Source organism: Magallana gigas, chromosome 7 (assembly GCF_963853765.1).
Source record: "Magallana gigas chromosome 7, xbMagGiga1.1, whole genome shotgun sequence".
NCBI lineage: Eukaryota > Metazoa > Mollusca > Bivalvia > Ostreida > Ostreidae > Magallana > Magallana gigas.
The window spans coordinates 24752997-24780855 of NC_088859.1; the positions used below are offsets into that span (position 1 = coordinate 24752997).

Consider the following 27859-nt stretch of genomic DNA (forward strand, 5'->3'; position numbering starts at 1 on the left):
TTCAAAACTCCTGTAAGGCATAGTCAAAAAACCCTATAAATTCTAAACATATTAAGCTTGCTTTCACAAAAAGTTGAAGAATCTTCGTTCTACAAAGGGGATCATGAATTTACAAAATATATGAATCTATCACATTGTCACACACTGTTGACGAGTCATATTTTTATTGCGAAAATCAAAATAATATTTTGTTAAAAAGTTGAGTATATAAAAAAGCTTCTTGGGTATATGATTTAAATGCCAGACGATTTGGCTCATGAAAAGAAGTTCAAAACACGTCAACCTATTTAATGTATTGTGCTATGTGTAAGTGGTTTAAATTGGCCATTTGATTCTGCAGAAGATGTCGTAAATTTAAATTAACACATGGACAGACAGACTGACGGATGGCGGAAAAAATGTGCTCAGAAAAACTCACTATTTCATGTTAGCTAAAATAAGAAACACTATTTGATATTGCACAGGCATTACATGTAAGTTCATGCTTAAGCGCTGAAAAGTACGAAGTTTTTATTATAATTGAATTAAGTCAAATGGTGCCTTTTATATATATATATATATATATTTTGCAAAATTCGATGTATAAAAAAGCATTAGGAGATAAAGAACAATAGCGGGAAAACTGTATAGAGAAGTATACCAAAAACAATGCTGCTTTCACAAACACTGGATTAAGCTGAATAATTCACCTCCTGGGTAAAAAAGAAGTACATGTTGATAATTTTAAAGCTTGAAAATACTTCATATGAATTCAACAGTTGAAATTTACTCTTACTTTTTTGGAATGTTGATAAATTGATAGTTACACAATATACAACTTGAAAATATCGATTAAAAATATTTAAAACGAACAATATTCAAATAAACCGAACTGCAGGAAACAAAATGTCCAATAAAATGGTACAGTCATATGTTTAAAAAAAATACAAATCATAACAAAATTCAAAAATAATATGTCTTGTGTATAAAGCTGATTGTACTGGTTGAGACAGGTAATTCGGTATGGTGTCAACCTCAGTCGTTCTCGATGTCGTCAACGAAGCGAGTGTTGGAGCTTTTGGACGCTCCGTGTTTCCTTAGCGTATTATTAAGCAACAACATATGTACGTCATTGGCGGAGCAGACGCGAAGAGGGACCGTCTGTCTGCCATTTAACGAGGTCATGGACGTGCTCTTGAGGTTTGAAAAACTAGAAGCGTTAAGGTTCCCTCTTCCTGGGCATGCGCGGATGTACTGACTGTCCTGAGAGAAAATGGAACCCGAGCGTTGCCGAGTCACTGGAGGATCACACAAACAGTGGAAACAAAACATACAGCAATTAGCGCTCTCTACGTCGAACTGTTTCTGGGGTAAGGATATTAGGTCAGCTTGACCTCGATTACAGACATATTTAACGCCTGATATGATTTTCCATAGGAGTTCTTTCCGCAGCAGAATGTAAACCCATGGATCGAGGATCTGATTGAAAGATGCTAGCCGGATTAATTGTAAATCCAGAACAGTATTGCACACCAATCCAGTCTGGTTCATCACAACTCTTACCTAAAAAAAAAAATTCAATTTCTTTTATGCGTTAAGATGTTATTCCAATACAGATTTAAAGTACATAAAGTATATGATGTTTCAAGAACAAATACATTTTTTTTCTGTTTAGTGCGCTTAAAATATTATAACAAGACTTCATCTCAATGTTTACGGCTGTAAAGTGAAGCCAATTTAAGGATTCAATTGGCAATTCTTGTCAAGCACAGGGCTTCCTATACTTCCAATACTATGAACAGTGAAATCTAATACGATTCCGAACAGCAAAGAAAACAACATTGACGCGTAGCGCTGAAAATTAAATGGCACCTGTTGTATTTGTAATAGAAATTGATTTTCTGTTAATTTCATCTAGCGACGAATAATCGTCACGATTATTGTTTTGTTCAGAGTACAATTTTACATCTTCTTTCGATTAATTCTGATTTTTTTTTTTGGTTTTAGAATCATTACGTTAACATGTATCATGTTTTTGTACGTGTATCTCTTCTCAGACGCCAAAAGAGTTTTTTTGTTTAGTTTTAGAAATTTTATTCCTGCGTAATTGCTTAGGTTCAAACAGTCTTACATTAATGTTCGCCAGTACCCACAGAAAATGACCTCAATTGTGAAGAATTCGATTTGTTTCATGCAGAGCTCATGCACAGTTACTGCATGGTATCCAAACCTTACATTATATCATCATTTAGTAATTACTCGCTGTAAAAGACACCGTGCACACATAAAGCTATTAAGATAGTTTTACACTTCTGTTGTCCAGAGTCTGGAAATACAGCATATTAGATAAAAAAGCTTAAAATGATATCAGTATTTTACAAACTCGCCGTATTACATGTCCCATTGGATGTCTCTACGTTAACAATTTTTAATAATAAGTTTTTAAAAACCTGATAGTCATAATGGAAATAAGATAGATTGGAATTGGTATTGAAATTAAAAAACTATCCTGGGGTTTTTATTGATTTCTTTAATAATTATTACACAATCCGAGGAGGATGTCAAAATAATGGGAAACGTTTCCTGTTCAGTTATTTGTTGCCTGAAAAAAAGCGCCAATCGAGATAACATACAGCCACAAACGCGGAAATCAGATCAAATGAAAAATTACTTTCATATTTCTTTCATTAATCATGAGAAAACTGCCCCCTAAGTATTTGACAATTAAAAAAAAATTGAGAAACATGCTATATGTTTCACGAGGCCTAGTGGTAGAAAATGGCGCTTGGCAAAAATCATAAAGGAAAACCAAATGGATGTACAAAAACGTTCACAGTAAAATACAAATAAATGTGAAATCAAACATAAACCTAATGTTCATTCTATACCATCTCTTGATAAAAATGGACACACTTTTATTCTAAGAATTAGATTTTGGATATAAATCACGAACAAATGACCATTTCGACGCAACGTTTTATATTCTACACATAACATGCGAATACGGTTCAACAAAACGTGTGATGTTACAAATGTAACTATAGTGTGAAAGTTTTGTGCAATACATCTTTATAAAGCTGTTCCCCCGAGAAATCACTGTTCGAAACATACGGGGCGAGAATTGTTCCTTCAATGTTAGAATGTATGGAAAAGTAGATTTTAATTGACTGACATTTAACAGGGTAACCAAGCAACTGTAAACCCGTCGTTTGCTTGGAATGGAATACCAAGCGTCCCTTGGGTCTTTCAACCTCGTTTGGAATACGATTTTAGGCAAGGTTAAACAAGGTTTAGGAATTGCTCTTTTTGTTAATATAATGTGGGTGTTTGTTAATATATATCGTGTATCAAACATAAATGCGATAAAATGATCATATAACCATTTCATGTTCTAAATGTTTGAAACAAAACACTCGCATCTCCGGCTTTTTTAGTTTGATCAAATAACAAAACATTTAATACCGATTGTAAAAGTATCTACACCCCCTACTTTTACTTGCATACGATTGTGTTTTTATGCCCCTATTAAATACAGTATTGCGCAATCTCAAGATGGAATACGCTTGACTTACAATCTATGCAAATTTTACTCGAAGCAAGCGTCATTTTTAACCTGTTTTATTGCAAGAAATAGAGAGTTACCTCCTATCGAAAGTCAAAGGTATTGTTAAAAATTTTCAAACAACGTATAGTTCAACTAATGTTTTATGTATTATACCAAGTATTCTAATGACAAAATCAACTTGAATGAAGCGTTTGGGAAGGGGAGAGTTCTTAAGATGAAAATGAATTATAAAAAGAGTTATTTTCGCCCAGTGAAATATTCGCCCTTCTTCACTTGTAAAAAGTTTTGCCCCGTCTTGAATTCGCTCAGACAGTTTTGTTTAAAGGGAATGATTTGAGACTTCGATTTCACCCAATCTTAAATTCGCCCACTGACAACAAGGGCGAAAGGGGCAAAAAATAAAAAATAAAAAAGAGGACGAATACTTCCCTGTATACAGTATGTATTAAAGTCATTGTTGCATACTGCAGTAGCCTGTGGGTGAGCTTGATTTTCCAAAAAAGTGTACGCCGTGTACACTTTTCTACATCGAGTCAGGGGCATGTGTTGTTGGGTGTACCACTGCTGAAACCAATATGGCGGACGCATGTTATGACTGGAAACTTGACAAATGACTTTAAGTAATACAACGGATTAAAAGTCTTATTTAAGTTGTCTTAAGCTTCAGATTGTCTGTTTATAATATCTTCACCCTTTTCCGCCATATTTAATCTTATCTTCCCTACACCATGTACACTACACCATTTAAATATACTTAATATGCAAATCAAAATGAATATATCGGTGTGCACTAAGTTAAGCTAAATAAAACAAGCGCGCCCTATAAAAATAGAATGGCCGTGGGTTTTGGTGACGTTGTTATACGGATAGAACATCGTTACTGTATCTGAAACACTTTTGCAAGCCAATACTGCTTTCTACGAGGTACATAAAATTACGGTGAATGTCTGACGGGCCAGTCACTACGCACAATTAGGGATAGTACGCAGTATAGGAGACTTTGAAGATTTCTTCAATTAGTACAGGCAGACGACATTGACTTCCGCCTCACACGGCCCTCTGTTGCAGAGTACGTTAATGTCCACCCCCGGATGGCGAAACAAAAAAAAAACCATGAATTAAAAAAAATACCCACACACACTCAAACTGATAAATAAATCAAAGTACTGAAGAACTGACGGGAGTTGATTTTGTCGATGTTTATTTATTTTAAAATCAATGATGTTATTTTGCATGACAAGTACATGTATACGTAGTTTCTAATTTGAATTACGCATATTTTATAATATGAATTTGTGAATTTTTTCGACTAGAATGTCGAGAAACCTCCATATGAATCATGTTAAATAATATTTAAAGATAAAATTAATTCAATCAAACTATGTATCAGTGGTAGAAATATTGCTCGAAAATTGTATGGATCCAAGCAATATTGAACTCTAGTCTCGTTCAACCAAACGCTCGGCTGACACCGTAAATCTCCGACAAGGGTTTACGGAGACAGCCGAGCGTCGAGTTGAACGAGACTATGTTGAACTCTGGCGTAGGAATACATACGACTACAAAAAATATTTAAATTGTTCGTACCATTTAAAATCTGACTATTTTTAAGGTATTTGTAAATAAGTTTCCTTGAAAAACAATGCTTTAGCATACATTACATCGAATTCATCAATTATTTTCAAGAACTAAGTCTTGCCAGGAGCAATGATTTGTGCTGAGGTCCAAACACTGTTTCACTTTCGGTTTGTCCGCGTGACTGCATAGGAGAGTTGATTAAAAATCAACTCCCAAAAAAGAACTTTAAAAATTCTACAAAAGTAATGGATTTCTAGGCAACATTTGGTGATTTTGATTCATTGCTGGAGAAAACATTGACGTCGTTAAAATAGATATTTCATCAGAAATCTGCAGAGGATGTTTCGATTCATGTCATTATCTATTCATCATCCTGTTAAGGAGGAATATAGAAAGGGCGCCTTTTTCTTGCCTTAGAAAAACAATACAACGTCGATCTTCTTGATATATTGAAAAGGAATTGCAATGAAACACCTTTCATAAACCTTTAGGCATATACTTTTTGACGTATGATAAAAAGTAATTAAGTCTAGCTATAACAGCTTTTTAACGTCAACACTGTTTTTTACAACATCATAAAGGCGATAAAAAGGTTAATCATTTGAACGTGTACGTCTACAAGTAAAGCTAGAACGTTCGTTTAATTTCAGGTTTACATACAAAACGTTGCGTTTCGCTAAACAAACATCACTACGCGTACGTGCAAAACTTCATTGCATATAATTAATGATTTACAAAATAAAATTAATACCGATATTTATTTTTAAAAAACCCCCCACATGGCCCGAAAAGATGAAACTTGTGTGAAAGCTTCCAAATAACGTGTAATATTTTGCAAGTATCGAAACAGATGATGTAGAACTGAGGTATTAGATTTCATTCAACAGTTCACTAACATTTCTGAAACAGTAACTTCTCTAATTTAAGTCACTATGGCCGTTTGTTAATAATTAATATCCATGTACATGTAGTTGAATATCCATGTCACTTGAAATGTCTTTTAAATTACACGGACACGTTCAAATGCTCCTCTTCTATGTTAATCAATAAGCAACCATGCATACTTAGTATATTTGGATAGCATCTGACCACCTGATTTTGGTTTTGGATTATCAAGAGCTATTGAGACAAAAGATCGATGATGGAGAGATTTGTAAAGACAGGATAAACAGACATTCAAGGAATAAAATGTATAATTATATTGATCAAACTATCAATAGAACAAGTAACTCAGGGGATATTTACGGAACAAATACCAGATTACTCGTGTATATATTGGCTTTTTCTTTCCGCGCCCCTGTCTTGTCAAAAAAGGTCATGTCGTGTTCTGTCACTCATTTTTTCCCCTCACATTTATAAAGTAAGCCCTTCTGGGAGTCCAAACTCGATGAAGCTAGGATTGATTTTGATATACACATACAACATACAAGGGTTGATTCAAAAGTAAGTGCCACACAATGCACCACGCTTCTCGTTATATAAACTGAAATATCAACATTTGCCCAAACAAACTTTCAATTCGAATTCGAAATTTGATTAAATTTTGTTGAATGATTAAGAAAATATGAATGTTTTTAACATGATATAAACTTGACATCGCCTTGTCATAAATTTACTTCTTTTAATTTTTTTTCCAAAGTAAATATTAAATAACTTAAATTTGAAAAAAAGAAGAAGCCACAAACAACATAATATTGTAAATCAAATATAACATAGACTTTGATAGATAGATATAACTAGTATAAGTATTGGAATTGCTATATCGACCTATAAATGAGAGAGAGTAGTTCTGAAGGCGACGTTCTGATGTATACAGCATTACTATAAGGCTATGTTCATGACATTTTGAAAAGCCATCGATAAAACTGATCGCACATCAAATAATCCAATATATTACTCTGTCAAACACAAAAAGAGTTGTTATTAGAATGATTCAAAATTTAAATAAAGCATCATGGCCAATTCCTTTTTAAGGACGAAATTATGAAGTTTTAACATAACAAAGAATCCAGAAATGGCGTCGCCAGCGTGCGGCGACTACCCTCACCTTACGCTTCATAAAATAAATGTTCTTCAGAAATAACTATCATGATGCATGAAAACTTTCAGATCTGAATGGACATAACTAAATATTTCACAGTACGAATTTTCCTCTCTGCAGTAAGGTTCGGGTTAAAAAAAAATTGTCCAGGTACACCATATGCAGGCATTGGCACAATTTCTTAAAATTTAAACGATTTGTAATCGATTATTAATCGATTATATTGTTTTTTTTTGGTCATGTGATTGATTACTTTATAAGATGTTGATTTATGATCGTTTATATCAGCAAGTTTTTTTTCTCAATATTTTTATGAATGACATGTGCCTTCAATTCTATTATACTTAAAATACACAGACCCATTAAAAGTTTTTAAAAAATAGTCTCGTTCAGATCTACTGAACTTAAAAAACGAACTTTGTACACGAACTTACTCAACCCGAAAGAAGAGTATTTTATAGCATTGTACATTACAATGCACTGTGTACATGTATGTTAATCACTTGTACAAATTTACGCTGAACATGGTCGTGTGGCTTACTTATCTACTATTTTTTATCGTTGTTATGCTAATAACATGTAAGCCAAAGACCATCCGTGATCATCTTCATGTGAGTCATATATTTTGAGTTTTTCACTTACTCCCTTCATTTTGTTTTTTTTTTGGTGCGTACACCCCCCCCCCCCACCAGCATCCGTTTTTGTTTTTTTGAAATTAATAAAATGAAAAACTAGTTTAAAGCTGCTTGGTCCGATTTTTTTGTCATTACAGTATCAATTTTTTTTCCATACAAATCATTTATCTTAGAAAGTTATGGACTTTCTCCTATTTACACCAGCAGAATCAGTTTCCTTTCAAAGTTAGAAATATTCAAAGTAAATAAAAATAATTTCTCTTTGGGCAAACGAAAAAACAAACCAAAATGCATCACGGGAATGTTTAGAAAAGGAAACCGCTTGGTTTCGTCCCCCGAATGATTGGGGTTATTCAACCCGCATGCTTTGCATCGATTGTAAAGAAAGCGGACTTTGGAAATATAAGCGAACAAAACGTACACATGTTTATTTGTAATTTGTCTGATCATTTTGGCCTTTATTTAAAGCGATGTCAAATTCGAAATACAACCATACTCGTCTCGTCGTCAGGGGTGAAATTTAACATGAGGCGAAAAAACGCGGTACCTTTTTATGTCGTTTGTTTTGTTAGCAATTTTTGTACGTATTTTTCTTCATTGAAATTTGGCATAATTGACGGATAAAACTACTGCAATGTCTATTATTATACATATACTAAGCATAGCCATCGTTTAAAAGCGTGCATAAAATTTGATATAAAATCGGACCAAGCAGCTTTAAAATAAAAGCTGAAGCACACTAGTGTCCTTGTGCTTCACAAAGAGTAAAAGTCAATATGACCCTTGCTTTAATCTATGGTATTTTGTTTTATTTATGAAACGACCCAGTGATGGTCAAGCTGTTACATACGTCCAAATCGTAGTGTGACCAAAAAGAAATCAATGACTCTAATTTAAACTTACGGTGTTAGCAACACAAAAGGTTAATTCATTGATTAAAATATCAAGGGTTTAAAAATCATTACTGAGGTTAAAAAGGTTAAACTATTTACTTTGAATGAATGCGCTTGTACACGAAATGTGTACACGTATATGTATGCACATTTTGGTGTATATATACTCTGTAACACGTCGTCGACACGCATGTTTAAAATACTTGCCTGGCAAGTACGTGCGTGAATCGTCTACCTGTCAACTATCTGATGTTTCGTTAATTGTTGTGTTAATCCACTTGAGAATCTAACGACATAAGCTAGGATTTTGCCGATAGACGGGGGTGATCTATGTGAACAACAGATGAACAACAGATGACGACATCCGTTATATACTAGTATAGTGATAATGGTAATGGTTTCTAGCTCATAACGAAATTAAATTAAAATCTTAATAAGCTTTTTAAGATATCGACCTGTGTTTCGCATCAAACATCTTGAATCAATAATCATAATTAATAAAGAAAACAGAACATAAATCATCTCCAAGACATACACGATATTAATTTTTCAATTTTTCAATCTACTGATTTTTTTTTCAGATTTTTTTTTCAACGACTGTGTGTACAAAGCAATCGTGTGTATGGATTATCAGGGAAAATATGCAACATAATGCCATCAGTGTTTATCCCCATTGATTCATGCATCTTTTTTTAGCTCACCTGAGCCTTGTCTGTTGTTGTCGTCGTCGTTGTTAACTTTTCACATTTTCATCTTCTTCTCAACCAAATTTGGCACAAAGCACCACTAGGTGAAGGGGATTCAAGTTTGTTCAAATGAAGGGCCACGCCCCCTTTAAAGGGGAGATAATTGAGAATTATTGAAAATTTGTTGGTATTTTTCAAAAATCTTCTTCTCAAAAACTATTTGGCCTGAAAAGCTAAAACTTGTGTGGAGGCATCCTCAGGTAGTGTAATTTCAAGTTTGTTCAAATCATGGTCCCCGGGGGTAGGGAGGGGCCACAAGAAGGGGATCAAGTTTTACATAGGAATATATAGAGAAAATCTTTAAAAATCTTCTTCTCAAAAACAATTGGGCCAGGAAAGCTCAAATTAAAATGGAAGCATCCACAGGTAGTGTAGATTCAAATTTGTTCAAATCATGGCCCCTGGGGGTAGGGTGGGGCCACAATTGGGGGATGAAGTTTTACATAGGAATATATAGAGAAAATCTTTAAAAATCTTCTTCTCAAAAACTATTGGGCCAGAAAAGCTAAAATTAAAATGGGAGCATCCACAGGTAGTGTAGATTCAAGTTCGTTCAAATCATGGTCCCCGGGGGTAGGGTGGGGTCACAATTGGGGGATCAAGTTTTACATAGGAATATATTGAGAAAATCTTTAAAAATCTTCTTCTCAAAAACGATTAGGCAAGGAAAGCTCAAATTTGAGTGGAAGCATCCTCAGATAGTGTAGATTCAAGTTCGTTCAAATCATGGTCCCCGGGGGTAGGGTGGGGCCACAATAGGGGGATGAATTTTTACATAGGAATATATAGAGAAAATCTTTAAAAATCTTCTCAAAAACTATTGGGCCAGGAAAGCTCAAATTATAATGGAAGCATCCTCAGGTAGTGTAGATTCCAGTTTGTTCAAATCATAGTCCTTGGGGGTAGGGCGGGGCCATAATGGGGGGGGGGGATCAAGTTTTACATAGGAATATAAATTAAAAATCTCCTTCTCAAAAACTATTAGGCCAGAAAGCTCAAATTTGAATGGAAGCATCCTCAGGTAGTGTAGATTCAAGTTTGTTCAAATCATGATCCCTCGGGGTAGGGTGGGGCCACAATTGGGGGATCAAGTTTTACATAGGAATATATAGAGAAAATCTTTAAAAATCTTCTTTTTAAAGACCATTTGGCCAGAAAAGCTTTAACTTGTGTAGAGGCATTCTCGGGTAGTGTAAATTCAAAATCACAGTCCCTAGTGGTAGGGCGGGGCCGTGATGGGCGGTTTGAATTTTTACATATATAGAGAAAATCTTTAAACATATTCTGGGAAAGTTTTTCGGTCCAAAACTCAGTACTTAGTGTTAAAGCACAGGTTATGCAGATATAAGTTTGATGAAACCATGATACCCTAGAGAAAAGTGGGGCAACAAAATGGGGGGGGGGGTATATAGGAAAAGAGAAAAATCATTTTACAGGTACAACAACAAAAAGGGCTTGATATTTACCAAAAGAAAGAGGTGGATAAAAATTGGCAGATTTTCAATTTTTGTTTAGCAAGATCTACTGTTCTTAGTTGTCAAGTTATTTTGATACTGTAATGCTAATTTGATCAGAATTAAGGCAATTGTTGCGCAGGTGAGCGATGTGGCCCCTGGGCCTCTTGTTTCTAATACTCTAACATTTTAACTTTTAAGTATAATCGTTTATAGAGTAAGACGAATACATTTCAAAAGCTCAATGCGTGTTATATTCATTTACATATTCATATAATATGTAGGTATTTACGATGTACATGTATGTCTCAGTGATCCTAGTATATATTGTATGAACTGTTCATCAGTACTTGGTGTGTCATTAAGTAATAAATCAATAGCATTCGTCTATTTCCACGTCTTTTTTCAAATTTTAAATCAAAGAGTTGTAAAAAAAGAATTATTAGTGCAGAATTCAGACGCAGACCAACTTAATCCGGGCATAAACAACACAATACAGAACTACCCCCTCCCCACCCCCCCCCCCTCCCAAAAAAACCCCCCTTAATACTGAGTTAAAAAATCAACGGCAACGTACATTTACATTATTTTATGTGGAATTATTTTATTTAATTCGAATTTTTAAAAGGTTTGGTGAATTTAATGTGGGAGTTTTACTTTTGACAGGCCAGACTATAGCTTTGAACATTTAATACAGTGTAGGTCGCATGTCGCTGTTCTTGATATCGATGGTCCAATGAAGACTGTTTGAGGTTTATAATCCCTCGAATTAAGTCGAGATGCTAAATTATGACACAAAAATTGTCACAAAAATTTCTTGACGCATGCCAGATCTACATGCACGTAGCATCGTTTTTGAATGGGATGGAAGGGGGGGGGGGGGCCAGACATCCAAAAAAATCTTGACAAGCAAAAAAAGAGGGGGAGGGAAGGGGGGTATACTTTTAACTTCAATTTCACTGCTTATTTCATTATTTTCAATTCAATTTTTTACATGGTTCCATAAAAATTGGAGGGATGGGGGTGGGCAACTCCATGTTTATTCAATTTTTTGTATGTGAATTTAAGAAAAATCTTTCCTGTGCAAAAAAAGGGAGCCCCCTGATGCCACGTGCCTGATCTAGATCTTTAAAGAAGAGAAATTGATGATTTTTTTTCTAGCCATAAACTATTATCTAGTAAAGAAAAATTCTTAATACATGTATTTTAACTTTATCATTTGAATATTTTCTTAAGAGGATTGATATATTAGTCTTAAAGGAATGGTATATTGAGCCTCCGTAAACAAAAACAGGGCACGAGCCTTGTTTACATGACAAGGAATTGTGAGCTCTTTATCTTGCTTATATCTCTTCGACTCTCAAATTTCATGTGATCATCATAAAAACAGAAAAATAGAATTTGACCAAAATCGTACGTGACCATGCCCCTTTAAATAGCCAAGGCCATCAAGTCCCCCTGATATATTTCGTCAGACAATTGAATTAAAAATTCAAACAAACTCTCGTTGGACATTTCACGTTCTTCATAAAATAGTCATCCTTTTATTTTCTTCTTTATTTCAAATGTACAAAAAAACCATAAATTTTTATGGTGTTTATTTCCTTAAAGATTGTTCCAAATTGTCTAGTGGGACTGCTAAATGCATATTCTATTTCAAGTTCTATGAAGAAATTTGAGATTTATTTTCTACGTTTAATCAATCAAAATAGTTTTATATATTGTATTTATATAAAGGAAACATCACATATTTCTATTTAATGTAACGGCAATGTCGAGTTGTATCAACAGGCAGGTGTAAGCAGTTGGATACTCTGTTCGAGATATACATGTATATTTCCCATTTGTTAATTGAATATCAAATATTAAAGCTACAATAAATCAATCGATGCGTTATTCATTATTAACGGTTTAAAAATCTACGCCTTCGAACATTTACATAACTTAGATTGTTTTATTTGATTTTCTTTTTTTAAAAAGCTAAATTTATTGTATTTATAGAAGGTACACACACAATTCAAGTTATGAACTTGAAACGTTAAAATTGTTAATCGATTTCTGATGAAATTTGTCTGACAAAAGACTAGTAAAGTAAACCACCGAAATACGACTCAACACGCACTGGATAATAACTGACATATAACGAACACCCTCGAGTGTTACACTCCAGGTAATCTGGGATCTCAAATCAATTAACCACGATTTTGACTTGGTAATGAAGACATTCGATGTTACAGAATCTGTAGTTTAGCTTTTACCCGATTTTATGTCCTAGCTTCATTTGTCCGGATATTCATTAGCTTTAAACGTGTACCAATACATACCGTCACTTCCAAAAACAATGGCATGTCATCTATCATATACACTAGATAATTACCGATAGATATATAAGTAAACAATAATTACGTTCGCGCTCGTTAGCGTTCTGTAAGAATGTTGGCGTGCTTGTACGTTTATTTCTGAGGCTGACCACGCGGAAACAATTACATTGTCTTGTCTTGTCGGCAGATTCCTATCTCTTCCAGATTTGACATACGTCGTTGTACACGGTGCGCGAACGTTAGGGAGTGATTCAGTGTTAAACTGTTAATGATGTAGACGAACAATTCTCTTTATGCATAAATAACCTAGAAGTCATTTATTGGTACATGCACGTATATATAATTTTATACGTACGTAGAGAGGAGCATAGCAAGCACTGAAGACGACTGTTATTCCGACCAGCAGAATCAGCATCTGGCACTCGGCGTACCGCTTGCTGGCGCCGTGGTTGGAGCGTGACGTCCCGTCCTCCCTGCGTAGAATCCCCTGTTTTTGTCGGCTCTTGAGAATCGTATAAATGACTGTCAGATTACATGAAATCGTCACTATGATAATACTCATGGCTAAGATGCTGATGAAATAATTAAATGCCACGTGAATGGGTTCTTTGGAGTAGTAGTCAAAATAACACCAGGTTCCGGGATACTTCCGGACGATTTCTCCAAATCCTAAAAGAGGTAATGACGCGATAACACCGGAAACTACCCAACACGAGACCAGTATAATGGTGGCATGCTTTTTTGATAACCGGGTATAATAGACATAAGGGTGCCGAATGCACACTATCCTTTCAATAGACATGGCACACACGATTGTCATGGTGGAAAATCCGGCCATTATCATCATGAAGCCAAAATAAGAACACAGGTATTCACCCCCTATCCACCTCCTCTCCACGTAAACCGTAATCACTACGGGGGAAGTCAGGGTGGTGCCGATTAAATCAGTGATGGTCAAGCCGGCCACCAAGCGGTAGAATATTGTCCGTCTCTGTTCTTTGCTGGAGTTTAGAAGCACTATTAGCGCTAATAAATTCCCAAAGAATCCACTAGCAAACATCATCCCTGAATTTCTCACATTTTTTGTACTAATCCAACTCATGTGATCCGTGGCGTTTAAATACTGTGGGGTGGAACAATTCATGCTGCAGTTGGCCGTCTCTTTTGCAGCCTGACTAAAATTGCCGCCAAAACCGCACAGAGACATGATTTTTAATCCGTTTTTTGTAAATCCTCACTCCAATCTATCTGTCTCTAAATGGGCAGCTTCTCCATCCCACCTACTGTCGCCAGTTTACAGAATCATGACAGTGCTTTGTGACATGCGCAGGCGCCATTGATTTTGCCTTTATAGAAGAATCCAGGCAATTGTTTCTAGGGTAGAGCGACGTTTTGTTTATGTGTGGGTTTTTTTTAAAAGAAATGCAAATAATCATTTATTTTAGCTCCCTCGGTTCATGGCGAATCTCTTTCATAATCCATTGTAGTTCCTTGTTTTTCTGTGCTAACGGCGTAACATCTCTGCGAATGATGATCTATCCTGCAAATATTATACACAGGGATAAATAAAATAAGTTAGCGTTGTCACTTTTTAAAGTTCATTTAATGCTTGTGTGAGTTAAAAGCTCAGTCGGCGTTTCATAAACAAGAACAATATTGTCAGACGGCAGAATGATTGCGAGTAGAATCGACAACTGATAACGTTGATGCTTGCCTCGCACTCACCATTCACTTTCGCTCACTTGTTTGCATTGGTTTAGGGTCCACAAGGGATTTACCCATTTATTCTGACGTAAATGTCCTCAGATACAAATAGGGAATATGATTAAAAGAAATTAATATTCACGCTATTTGTGGCCTGTCTCCCTTGTCGTGCCATATTGGGGAATTACTATTTCTAACAATTGTGCTTAATATTATATTCTGGCGGTAGAAGTATATAAACAAGGTGTTGCAAAATAATCAGGGAACAGTTCTCTCCTTTATAATAATCTAGTATAACATATATATTTCATTTGTCGACATCAAATATTGAATTACATTTCGATTAGCCAAATGCTAACCAATTTGTATTTTTTTTTGCTACAAAATAATTGTTTTCATAATCCAGTGAACAACAGATAGATTCAGAATCCACAGTAATTATTAGAACGTTTATCTTATTTAATACACAAATCTTGTTTATTTTTATGCAATTTATACTATATCCTTTTTCATTCGCAATTGTATTACATGATACATATATTTTTTTATGAAAAAAAAGAGCAGCTGTGTTCTTAATGTAATCATTTGGTTTGATCCATAAAAAAAGCGAGAAAAGAGCCGAGAAGGAATGAAAATAAGTTAGATCTTTTGAGATTTTTATTATCTTGTGCTTAGTTACTTAATCGATAAAATATCTAGTTTGCTTTGATTTTATCTACCATTAGCGGTATCAAAGCCTCTAATTCAAACGTGACCTACAAATTACATAGACGATAACCATCCATTGTTCACATTCAGAGAGAGAGAGAGAGAGAGAGAGAGAGAGAGAGAGAGAGAGAGAGAGAGAGAGAGAGAGAGAGAGAGAGAAAGAGAGAGAGAGAGGGGGAGGGGGGTTTGCAAAAAATAAAAAAATAAATAAATTGTAATTTCATGAAAATAAGTTATTCGAGCTCTCTTTTCAACAAAATATTGCAATTTTGTTTGTGAATGAAGTTCACAAAGACTGAGATTTTATGAATTTGATCGGCAATATGTCATGGCTGCGCGTTGTGTTTGGTACTTCTGGCAACAATTAAACGTGTGAAATTACAATTTTAGAGTTGGATTCTGAGTGTTTATAAAGCGATAAGCTAAATCAAGGCAGTTAATTAAATGGTAAATGAACTAATAAAAATAAAAATTGAATCTGTGCTTGACGAAATGCACGATCTTTAAACATTCAATTACTTGGTTAAATACTTGCAATTCCTAAAAAAAAAATGAACATTTTCATCAACGATTTATTATTTGAAACCCTGCTGCTAAGAAATAAATTTTTCATTAATGCTGTTTTTTTTTTTTTTTTTATATAGAACACAAATTACAGTTATGATATATTAAAGAATGCATCGGAAGCAATCCAGTTCGCTTCGCTCGAAGACTGCAATTTCCAAAGAATGAACATGGTTTATTCAAATAGCCATAATAAACAATGTCAATATCATGAAATAATGCCTTATTCTATACCAGATACAATAGCAATCGACAAAGATTCAAACATTAAAAACAACAGAAACCATGGACTGCCGACATTTTTCGGTAGTTCCCTCCTTAATGTTAATATTCTCTGATCATAAATAATTGTTTATGTGAACATCTACCCACACCATATGAATAATTTATCAAAGATGCAAAGGGAGATGTGAATATCTATAGACTAATGCATTAATGATATTGTCATTATTGCTGAAAAAAAATAAACATAAGACTTTTGGTTTAATTGAAAGGCCAGAGTTGCTACATGCAAATAGCTCGTACTTTTATGTGATATACATGTAGTAGAGTACTACTAAATTTTACATTTATATGAAAACTCTTGGTCAATCAGATTAAAATCAGATCCTTTGAGTCGCTCGTAGCGATCTTTGTGAGCGGATCAAAGGATCTGATTTTAATCAGATTGACTCTTGGTCAAACCTGAATTTAAAAAAAAGTTATTACATATATATTTATCTTTGTTTATGAGTAGCTGTTGATATATTACCGAATCTCAAAAATTCAAATAAAAGGCCAAAAAATTTTGTTTCGGGAGCGCAAGATGTAAGAATTACATGTATTGCCGTTTAAAAAAATTACTAGTAAAGTAAAGACATGATTACCAACCAAAGCTAATCAAAATATTCTTAACTCGAAAGCCATGCGTAAGTATTGTTTGCAAAATATTTTAGACAACACAGACACTTGGTCAGCGATACAGCGTATTGGTTATTACGAGCAAGTCTAATTCACTTAGTTTATATTGCATCGTCTATTTCCGTGTCCTTTTCCCCAAAGATGGCTTCAGCGATTGAAAACTCAATTCCATGTGGAGTTCTATAAACACCGCCTTCGTTGTAATTTTACAAGAAACCCAGTTCCAAGAGATCAGTATGTTGAATTTCTAGGATATTGCGAGACCAAAAGACAATTATGTTTAATTGGATTCACGTCTATAGAGGTCGACGCGCCTTGGTGAATTAAATAATATAAATTCGACCCAAAAGCTTTGTAGGAATCAGTGGCACACAGACAGAAAAAAATGAATTGTTTTCTTCTTTTATATGTTGTTAAGTTTGATGGACACCAGAGGTGAATTTGATGACTTTGCAGCTTAAGCTCAAGGGAAAATATATGATCTCTCGTGATTGGCAACTTACAGTTGTTTTGTGGAATAAAAATATCATAAACATACCTGGATTTTTATAATTCTTATGTTGTCTTTTCGTTGGGAAAAATCTTTTTTACAATCCGTGCAGAAGATATTGAGTTTGATTTTTGTTTCTATTTTTCTGTCATGTCACTTCTAAAGTTTTTAAAAAAAAGATGGCTTTTTAAATCAATTTTTTATCGAATATGATGTCCTTTTAAAAGTATCAATTATCTTTTGAAATTTAGAGAGCAAGAGAGTATCGGTATATTCTCAATGAGAGCGCAAAACAAGTAAAAGACTCTTTCAATTTGCGAATGGCCATATCCAAGCACCATAACTTATGTACTCCAGTTTTATGTAACTGTCAAGCCTTAGAAAGAAAAACAACAACAACAACAACAACAACAAACGTTAAATATAAAGTGTTTTATATCATTGCAACAAACAGCAGTTTGATCGTGTTTAATGATACTTGATTTTTTAACCGAAGCACGAAGGCTACGGAATAATAGTAATACGAACAATGAATCATTTTGCTCAAACCATATCAAAAGACCGGAATTGAACGCCCTTAATACCTGCATAATATTATGCTATTATAAATGAGACCAATCGATAGACTTTCAAACAGATTAAATCTAGATTTAAATGGCGTAGTAATTATACAGACATCCATACTTCGTCATTTTTTTCATGAGCCGGCGAAAGACATCGGTCGATAGTTAGTTAGGACAAAAGGCACCTTTTCGTCAACAGTAAATATCTGTCCGAGTTGGAAGAGTTTTACCACAACCCGCTAACAATGCATTTAAAAATAAATCCTACCATCAAACATTTGAAATTATTTTTAAAAAATTTCCGCCCAAAGTTGTATTTCAAATACTGATTTGGATTATGTTTACATTACTTTGATAAAAAACAACAGATTTAGTAGCTTAAGTCCATACGGAAGAGAGCTTGTAAATAGATGTGAATAGGTATGCAATAGTGTCTTACTATGCAAGTAGGTAACAGTATTGAAAGATGTTTTTATCAGAATCATTTTGAAAAATTAATTTCTTACAAATAAAGGACAATTGTCAAACAAGAGATAGACGAGAGCAATATCTGTGCTTTTGGCAATATTGTTTGTATGAATTATCGATAGCGACCAAATCACCAGAATCCAATACCGCCGGAAGTGGTGTTTCGTACAGGCATGATAGTAGGCGCTCACTGTGAGCGGGTTTCCATTATTAATGACCTCTACGGATTCAAACACTTGTCTGACTAGAATGCACCATCAATAGAACAGCTGTAACCTGCAATCACTTCAGGTACAGGTACAGGTACATGCAAGATTAACTGTAGCCGGACTGTGACGTCGTGGGTGATCACACGCGCTTTATTCGAAATTTAGCCATAGTTTATTGATCTTTCTTTGCTTTACTTTAATCTAATACTATTATATGATAAAATTTAAAAAAAAAAGAATGATACATAAATGGTACATGATGTGTTATTAGTACGTATTACATGTACTTTATATTCTTGTAAAAATGGTATATGCCAAACTGCAATATTTCAGCTCTGTTCAAGACTTTTTGGTTTCGTATGTTTGTTTTTTTTTTTTAAATGATTAAAGACCCTACATATACCGGGATATTGTCTACCATAAATTAGGCGGTTAGTACCACCAATACAATTCTCCCGAGTTCCTGTTTTTTACAAGTATGATAAATTCTTCCTTGCATAATACTGGTATAAACAAGCATTCTGAGAGTATTGCATAAGCAATACACGTCCCCTACCGGTTTGTATAATTCTATGAAAGCTTCGACGCATACATCTATTTCAAAACTATTTTAAACGAGATAGTATGCTTTAATCAGAGATAAATGAACAGAGGAAATTCAAACTACATAGTTGATATAGAAATTAAATTAAAAAATGGGTTAAATAATACTCTTTATTTTATCTCCAGTAATTTCGCCAAGTCCATTAAGTATTTGGTGGTAGAAATTTGTGAAAACAATGCACTGTAATGCATAATATTATTTCTTACCGTCTTCTGTTCCCTGAATCAACAGACAAACCCGATAGCAAACCCGATTGTAATAATACAAAAAACCCCATCGATTAAATTTACAACACAATGCTTGACACTATTTTACAGATTGAACTTATTTGTTTGTTAGAAACAATAAAAGGAATGGTACAAGTAAATCACGATATCATTACTGACTACATACTTTCCTCGTCTATTCAGTACACACCGAACCCGATAACGAACCTAAACATTAAAAAATATATAAAAAATTAACTTTCTCGAAAATATGTCAACCAGACTTTACATAAGTGTAAACTTAATCTGTAGTTTGACATTTTGAAGCTGTTCAGCAAATTTCATATTATTCCTCAAACGCATAAAGAAAAAAAGTGTGGAAAACTGAAGTGGGACAGACAGACGGACGGATGGACGGACGGACGGACGGACAGACTGACGGACGCAGAGGAAAGCTATAGTCCCCTCCGCTGAAAACCGGTAGGGGACTAATAATGGGCGGGCTTTGTTAATCATTTTCGAAAAAAAACTATTATTCTAGTTTAAAAAACACAATCACTCTTAGCTTTTCAAGGTTCATGTATGAATTGTGCCTCGTTATTTCAGAGGGCACGAACATTTCTTTGAAATGCTCGCAACCAAATGGCTGTAGAAGTAAAGCACGACAAAAGTAAAAGACGAAAAAGAAAAAAGATAAAGAAGGAGTTCTTTGTTTTCAAATCAGATAAAGCAGTTCCCATTTACACAAACTTCTTTTTTATTACAAAACTGAACACCTAACAATCGTTATGAAGAATTTACGACGGCAGGACTGATCGGGGATTTCCGATATTTTGTAGCCCCTAACCCTTTTACTTCAATAACCCTTATATTGACAGTTCGTACACACATGTGCAAGGTTTTAAACAGATGTAAATGTGACAAACGCTATAGATACGGGTTTTTGTTCATATCGAACTAGTAAGGAGAAAAATCTACTAATTTTACAACAGTACTTAATAAATTTAAACAAAAAAATGGTACAGACCTTGTTTACACTATAAATTCATGTACTTATTCGCTATGTATCTTTTTAAAAAAAAACTCGACAACTGACTTTAAAATTTGGACTGACCATTCAAATGCTACATTGAAATGAATCATTTTAAAGATTGAAAATAGAAAATTCATTTTCAGCTTAAATCGATACAAATTATTGACAGCTGGTCAAAGTCGAGATCAAAATATTCTTCTCTCGAGGGTACAATCATGAATACACGCATGTTAGCACACAAGATTCATAGATCTGAAAGACAATTATTAAGAAGCAATAGTTCTTATTGTTACACTCGGTATTCTTTAAAACAATTATACGTTGGACGTGGGGCGATAAAAATATTTCCGAGCTCACTTTTGATTTCAATCTCACTTTTCCACAAGATACCTTTTAAAAAGTGAGACCCACATTGTAGATCAAACGTGAACTCGTCTTAGTTTTATGGCACTAGGTCACAGCATGCAGTAAAACAGAGAACAGACGTGGTTAGATCAAATCGCTTACTAAACATTTTGGATGGTGCGTTGGCGGTGATGTCGAGGATTAATATATAATAATTATTGAATTCGGAGGTTAAAGTCTAAAAGCAAATTTAAAAGCGATTCAATGTAAATTATTAGTCAACGTATTATGTAACAGAAATCGGTTTACACGGAGCAATATTGATAAAATTTAGAATTTATCCAATAAAACATTTCAATTGGTTTGCTGTAAACATCTGAAAAAAAAATCTTTTAAATTCTTTATCATAAGTAGACTTTCATACAAAGACTTGTGATGTAATGGCTTAGTTTATCTATTGATTGCTCATTTGATAAGAAACGAAAGGAAAATTGAGCTGTTGTCTATCAGTTAGAATAATCGATTATTTTCAAAACAGATCAGAGAGATTTAATTAAAAGCCCAAACAGATAAAAAAAAACAAACCTGGAGGGCACTTCCGATAAATCATCTTCGCATAAGCGATAATATTTAATTGTATTCATTTATTTTTCATTTTTTAACATAAAAAAAATTGCATGGTTACATAATCTAAAGTCAACATATTTTGCTTCGATGTGCAACATTGATAAACGGATATGTACAGAGAGTTATCTGTGCACCATCCGTTTCACGTCATTCAACAGAGAGAATAGCCCTTCCCTATAAATATTAAATGAATTGAATCGTCTGTTCAAGTTCTTTCATAAACAATTTAAATCGTTTACTTTTTATAAACATAGTTATCCCTCTTACTGTCCGTTTTCAAAACGAAAGTAGATACATATCAATTTTATGAACAAAAGTGAAATTTAGATTTTAAAATTATTTACCTTTTTTGTTTAATCACCTGTTTGCGAAACCAAGTAAACATAAACGAGCGTCAAATCGTCCGGTTTCATTTGAAAATCAATATGTTTCCGCTAAAATTTAATTCCACACGAAATGTTTATTATTCTGGGTGGAATAATAATTTTACTTCCTTCTACTTACATTTACCTCTTATACACCCGTGTACTCGTTAATGAGGGGTGTTTCGCAACTCTGAATAAAAATAGTTTCTGAAAATGATGTTTGGATCCCTCTTTTAGGAAATTAGATAATAGAAGGAATGCTGTCTATGAAAAGGTGTATTATATTGCATGGTGCAGGGTAACTGACACCAGAGGATGATGATCTGTTCAAAATGAAAAGTGGGTTACACTGCGTATGTAAGCGCATTGAAATATTGAACTTGCATTTTATACAAATGTAAAAAACCCCACTAGGTATGATGCATTTAGTATGTAGTTCCATTTAACCCAGGCCTCTCACATATGATTTGTTTAGAAATATAGTATCTTTTGAAATGTTAATTTCAAATGCTTATGCAAATAAATATGTAATTCATAATTAGAAAGAACAGGTACATGCATGTACAAGTTTAACCCGTGAGTCGTTCCTTTTACCCTTTATTTCACAAATCCGCATTTCAAGATAAGGAAGAAAATGAAATGTTTTTATTAAATGTTTGTGATTTATTAGGATAAAAAAAGGTGTTGGAGTGTTGGAATGTAAAGGATGTTAACTCGACATATTTTAGGCATCGTTATAAAAAACTTAAGTTGACGAAAACACAATTGAGATTTTAGATTTCTTAATCTCACAGATATTACGACATGTTTAAATTATAAATAACAATGTAACGTTAAACCTGCAATTACAAATGCTTTAAAGCATGACGGGTTCTGCATGTCATAACTCAGTTGGTAAAAGACACAATGCACTATTCACAATTTTAAATTTCAAGGTAGAATTTAGGAAAAAAAAGAAAGAATTCTTGGGGTAGATAACAATCAATAAATACGACACTACGCAACGAGCTGTCATGGTCTCGTTTATATCACTTACAACAGATCTAGAAAAGACGTTGAATCTAGTAAAAGGAAAATGTGTAATTTAAAAAACAAAGTATGTGCTTACTTGATCAGCTCCGTCAGATAAATCGGGGGAAAAAGGTAAAAACACTCCTAATAAAAGTTCTCAAAGATTTAAAGTGGTTCCGCTTTGAGAAATAGATCTGTCACTTCTACAGTACAATGAACGAGAACCAACTCCACACGTAAAATGCACATGCATGATATCAACATGGGCTCGGCTTATCTGGTTTAACAAAAGGGAATCAACTCGAATAATAAAATGGTCAAGGCTAAAAGCTATATTCTATGTATCAACATTCCCACTGAATATCAATAAATTAGAGAGAGAGAGAGAGAGAGAGAGAGAGAGAGAGAGAGAGAGAGAGAGAGAGAGAGAGAGTTTAAGTTTATAAGTATATAAGAATTTAAGATAAATATGCGTTGATATGGAAAGTACAATTAACAGAATTTACCAAATAAAATAAAACTTTCTGACTCCTTTCATCTATGAAGCAGTCAGACGACTAGAGGAAAAAGGTTGGTATGTTTTATGGTACATGTACCTCTGTTTAATGAACAGAGAGGTCTGGCTATCTCTAAGTATCATCTTGTGTTAAGAGGAAGACGAAGATGAAAGAGAAGAAATGGTTGTGGTCGGAGTTAGAACATATGCCTCGCTTATCATGTAGAAAACAAGTATTGCACTAAGCGGCCCCACGAACTAATTACACAAGAAAACATTTCGAACATCGTTTAGCGGTCGGCTGATCTGGCACAAGCTCTTACAATCTGCGTTTTCTTAATTAACCTAAATATATTACTAATGACAAATTCCAAAATAAAAATTTAATGACAAATTCCAAAATAAAAATTTGCACTAAATTGTTTGAACGTATTTCTAGTTATTGTAAATAAAAGAATATATGTCAATATATGCATAATTATAACCTTATAAAGATACATATTTATAATGATAGAGTTGTATTTGTAAATCAAGAAGAACAAAAATTCAAAGTATAGGTCCATAAACGCATTTAAAACCTTCAAAGTGTGGTGTCTTGTGTATTTATTTTTGCCCCGAACTGAATAAGTTTGTTTGGTACCGGGCAAAAAATAAATAAAAACTTTCTCAGTTTGAATTATTCTGTTTGGTACCAGGTAAAAAATAAAACATAAATTATTCCAGATTGATAAGATAAATGTAGTTTGAAATTGAATTTTACTTTTCGAGATTGTAAATATAATGAAATAATTTGTTTACAATGGCAGCACACTCTGAAAAAAGAACTTTTTACCTTGAATTCATGAAATACAGTGAAGTCATGTGTTAAGTACACATTTTGCATAGTAAACCATACATTTATGTACAATTTTTATAAAGGTCGATCATTTGACCTACATATGTATTTAAGTAAATGGATATAGACGAAAAATGTTTTCAATTTTAGAGGGTGAATCTACTTGGAACAGTAAATATCCATTTCATTTCGGCAAATATATATTATAGACAAAAGAATAAAAGACCTGGAACCAAATGGTCAAATCGAGTATGCCAAAGTAAAGCTTCCATTACATAGATTTTAAAAGATCGTTTCGCTTTGATATATCAAAACAGGAAAAGGTCGGTTAAAAACAAATTCTACATTTGAATGACTCTTTTGTACAAAATCTTCAATCAGTGTTACCAATTTCATAGGGGTATATACTATTTATTGACCGATTTAAAAACATATCTTCTTTATTTTCTGCATAAACACAATAGTTTCCTGGGACTACAGAGCTGGCAGTTCTGTTGCTTGTAAATCTTGAACTTTATTTACAGAACTTCGTAAAAGAAGATACAAAAAAACCAATGATGAAAAAAGAATATATTGCCGAGTATTGATAGCTGTAAGAAACAATTTTTGTTTAAATCTCAACCATTCTTTTGAGTGTATTTAAATGCCGGATTCTTGTGCGAAGTTTTACAATCAACAACACCGGTGAATGATAAAATATACCCAGCCAATTTACTCGAAGATAAGACATCTGGATTACCCTGTGTTTAAACACATCAATATAAGACATTGTCTCAGAAGTGCACGCGATTTAAGCTGGACTGTTTTGTGAAGAATGAGTGCCAGAGGAAGTTTAGAAGACATTTTTGAAAGTGCTACCAATCCAAAACTGAGGTTTGAAGGCAAAGAAATCCCCCGAGGATCACCAGCCTTTCAGTTGGTTGTAACGGATGTGGTAGGCAAAAACAAAGAGGACGAAACCCAATCAGACAATGAGGAGGACAAAGCTGAAAAACCCAAGCGACAGTACCACGGCAGGCGGAGGAATACAGTAGCCCACTTGTATCACGGCGAGCCGCCGGAGTGGACATCCCTGCTTGCTAATGCAAGAAGAATGTCCGTTTTACCGGAAATTGGTGAATTGGCAGCGGAAGAGGACTCGAGAGGACGGCGACGATCAAGTCTTTGTCCGCCCACGAATCGTTCCCGCTCGCTTTCGCCAATGACAATGGACGTATTGCGCAGAAACAGTGTCGCTTTTGGTTCTTCAAAGGAACGAGAGACTGTGATAAAATAGAGGTGCGTTAAGTGTATAACATGTAATAGTGATTTATCATATAACCTACTTGGTTTAATTACGCATTAATTAATCAGTGCGGTTTTTTAACTTGTGCGTTCAAAATACGGAAACAGAAAAGAACTTTACGATAGATCAATGTTTTTATGCTTGTGTACATTTACTATTGTCATTTTATCTTGTTTTGGCGTCGTTCATCGTACATTTAATTAATTAAACACAATGATCAAACTAAAAAAGATTTCAAGTTTTTATGGCCTTTAGATGACCAGATTCAAATTGAATACTTGATAATACGTAAATGTTTAAACTCGGATGTTCAAGTGTCGGCTATGAACAAATGTAGCATAATTCATCACGGAAGTCTTTTTGGAAGTTGAAAATTCTAATTTAGTGATTTTTAGGTCACCTGAGTGAGGTGACCTATTGCTGTTGATCTTAAATTCGTCCGTCGTCGTGCGTTAACAATTTCACATTTTTAACTTCTTGAAAACTACAAGGCCAGATGTTACATGAACTACATTTTGTGTGAAGTATCTCTATGGTAAGAGCTATTTGTAATAGTTCAATTCATGACATTACCACCCCTGTGGCCTCATAGGTGAGGGCAAATGCCAAACTTTTAAAAATCTTCTTCTCTACCCACATACAGGGGGGGGGGGGGGGGGGGGGGGACTAATTGCATGGTTATGATGTTCACGAAGTCCCTATACCAAATTGTGAAATTCATGGCCAATGGGCCAGGGGCTCAAACCCTAAGGTGGGCTCCAATATGGCCATATGGCAAAAATGTATTAAATTTGAGAAAATCTTTTTCTCTACTCCCATATATATCCGAGAAAAACTTTTTTCCTTAGGGTAATTACTGTGTGTCAGCCATTACCAATTTTAACCTCATCTTGAAAACTACGTAGTGAGTAGTCACTTTGCAATATTGAATTAAATATATGTTCTATTGACGAAAGTCCACTTTAATACCCTGTGCATTGTATACTTGTAGAAACAAAATGAATGCATTTTTTTGTGCATTATAAATGAAAGTGAATACGGCATTATAAAAGATTAAAAGAAATAATTAACGGCCTGCAGGTCTCTTATTACGAAAAGTTTACAAGATTTGGCTCCTGGAGCTAAGGTATAGATAATCTGAGATTCCTCCGACTCGAAACCCCAACCCCCCCCCCCCCCCCCCCCCCCAACCACCACATTTTTGTGAATGAATGTTTTTCAAACATCAAATAAAATCGTGATAATCAGAGGAGTCTTAGATTAGGGTTAAGACTTCAAAATGAAGCTTAAAGTGCAAACATGAGACTCTCCGACATTTCAATCTAAGGACTATGGTACTCAGGTGACCGTCAGACTTGTGGGTCTCTTGTTACAGAAGTGTTGTTAGCCTGTTATTCCAAAACTTGTTCTCAAACGTTGATTCTAGTAAGGTAGCCATTTTAAAATCGCTGCATGTCTTTCCCTCTAAAAAATGTCGTCTCATTGATTTAAAAAAATAACAACTCAACAGTAAAAAATGTACCTCTATGTACAAATATATTAAAGTAAATAACTATCAATTGATAAATTTAACCCCAGGTTCCAGCTCATTAAACTTACTCAAATAAGTAAACAATCAATATGCCTATATTCAGCTGGGTTTGCCAAACACTGTGTTTGGACACATCCAGTTAAATGTACAGTCATGCAACACAGTTTTACTCAACCCAATCAAATTAACATAAACTGGTCTTGCTTCACATGCGACGTAAAGTTTAAAACAAGGAAATACGCACACATTCTTCCAAAAAGAATGCCACATAATATTCAAATTGAAGTATTGTGACAGGCATCTCTTTAGCCATTAGAGCAATAAGAGAATAGATCATCACGCGGTTTAATCGGGGATAAGCATTACGGTAAGATATTAATTATTCATTACAAATCAGTCCATGAGAGGAAGGAAACTAGTCAACATAATAATAATTAAGAAGATGAAACACCCACCTCGCTTCCAGATGGATCATTCGCGGATTTACTCACAAGATCTATCGATCTATCGACACTCATCTTTAGTCCTTTAGTACTCTGTGACTAACTTATCAACCTATGTACGTGTATATTCTTATTTTATTGTGGAAACGATTAATAACAATTGTAGGGATCAGCTAATCTCAGCAAAAAAGAGATTAGGAAAATTAAACTAATCGGTGCTTGTATACCAAGATATCAGCGTTAACGGTTTAGTCCAATTG

At 34.2% G+C, this 27859-nt stretch overlaps 1 protein-coding gene across 3 annotated transcripts; it reads right to left on the reverse strand.

The window, feature by feature from the left end:
• Positions 1–175: 175 nt before the first annotated feature.
• Positions 176–27731, reverse strand: LOC105336330 (prostaglandin E2 receptor EP4 subtype). Of its 3 annotated transcripts, none has more exons than XM_011440589.4 (3): positions 27612–27731; positions 13568–14752; positions 176–1542 (listed from the first exon to the last, which is right to left on the reverse strand). In XM_011440589.4, the coding sequence occupies exons 2-3, from the start codon at positions 14417–14419 to the stop codon at positions 1015–1017; spliced, it is 1380 nt and encodes a 459-aa protein (XP_011438891.3). In that variant the 5' UTR covers positions 14420–14752; positions 27612–27731; the 3' UTR covers positions 176–1014. The 3 variants fall into 3 exon arrangements, with proteins under 3 accessions (XP_011438891.3, XP_011438889.3, XP_011438890.3); XM_011440587.4 differs by lacking the exon at positions 27612–27731 and adding an exon at positions 23107–23286; XM_011440588.4 differs by lacking the exon at positions 27612–27731 and adding an exon at positions 21978–22170.
• Between the last annotated feature and the right edge of the window lie 128 nt (positions 27732–27859).

Bases quoted from the DNA above. Each gene is read 5' to 3' on its own strand.
- LOC105336330 (XM_011440589.4), bottom strand. From the start codon at position 14,419: ATGTCTCTGTGCGGTTTTGGCGGCAATTTTAGTCAGGCTGCAAAAGAG. The intron at 1,543-13,567 runs GTACGTATAAAA...TTTTTTTTTTAG, and splicing joins CTTGCTATGCTCCTCTCTAC to GTAAGAGTTGTGATGAACCA.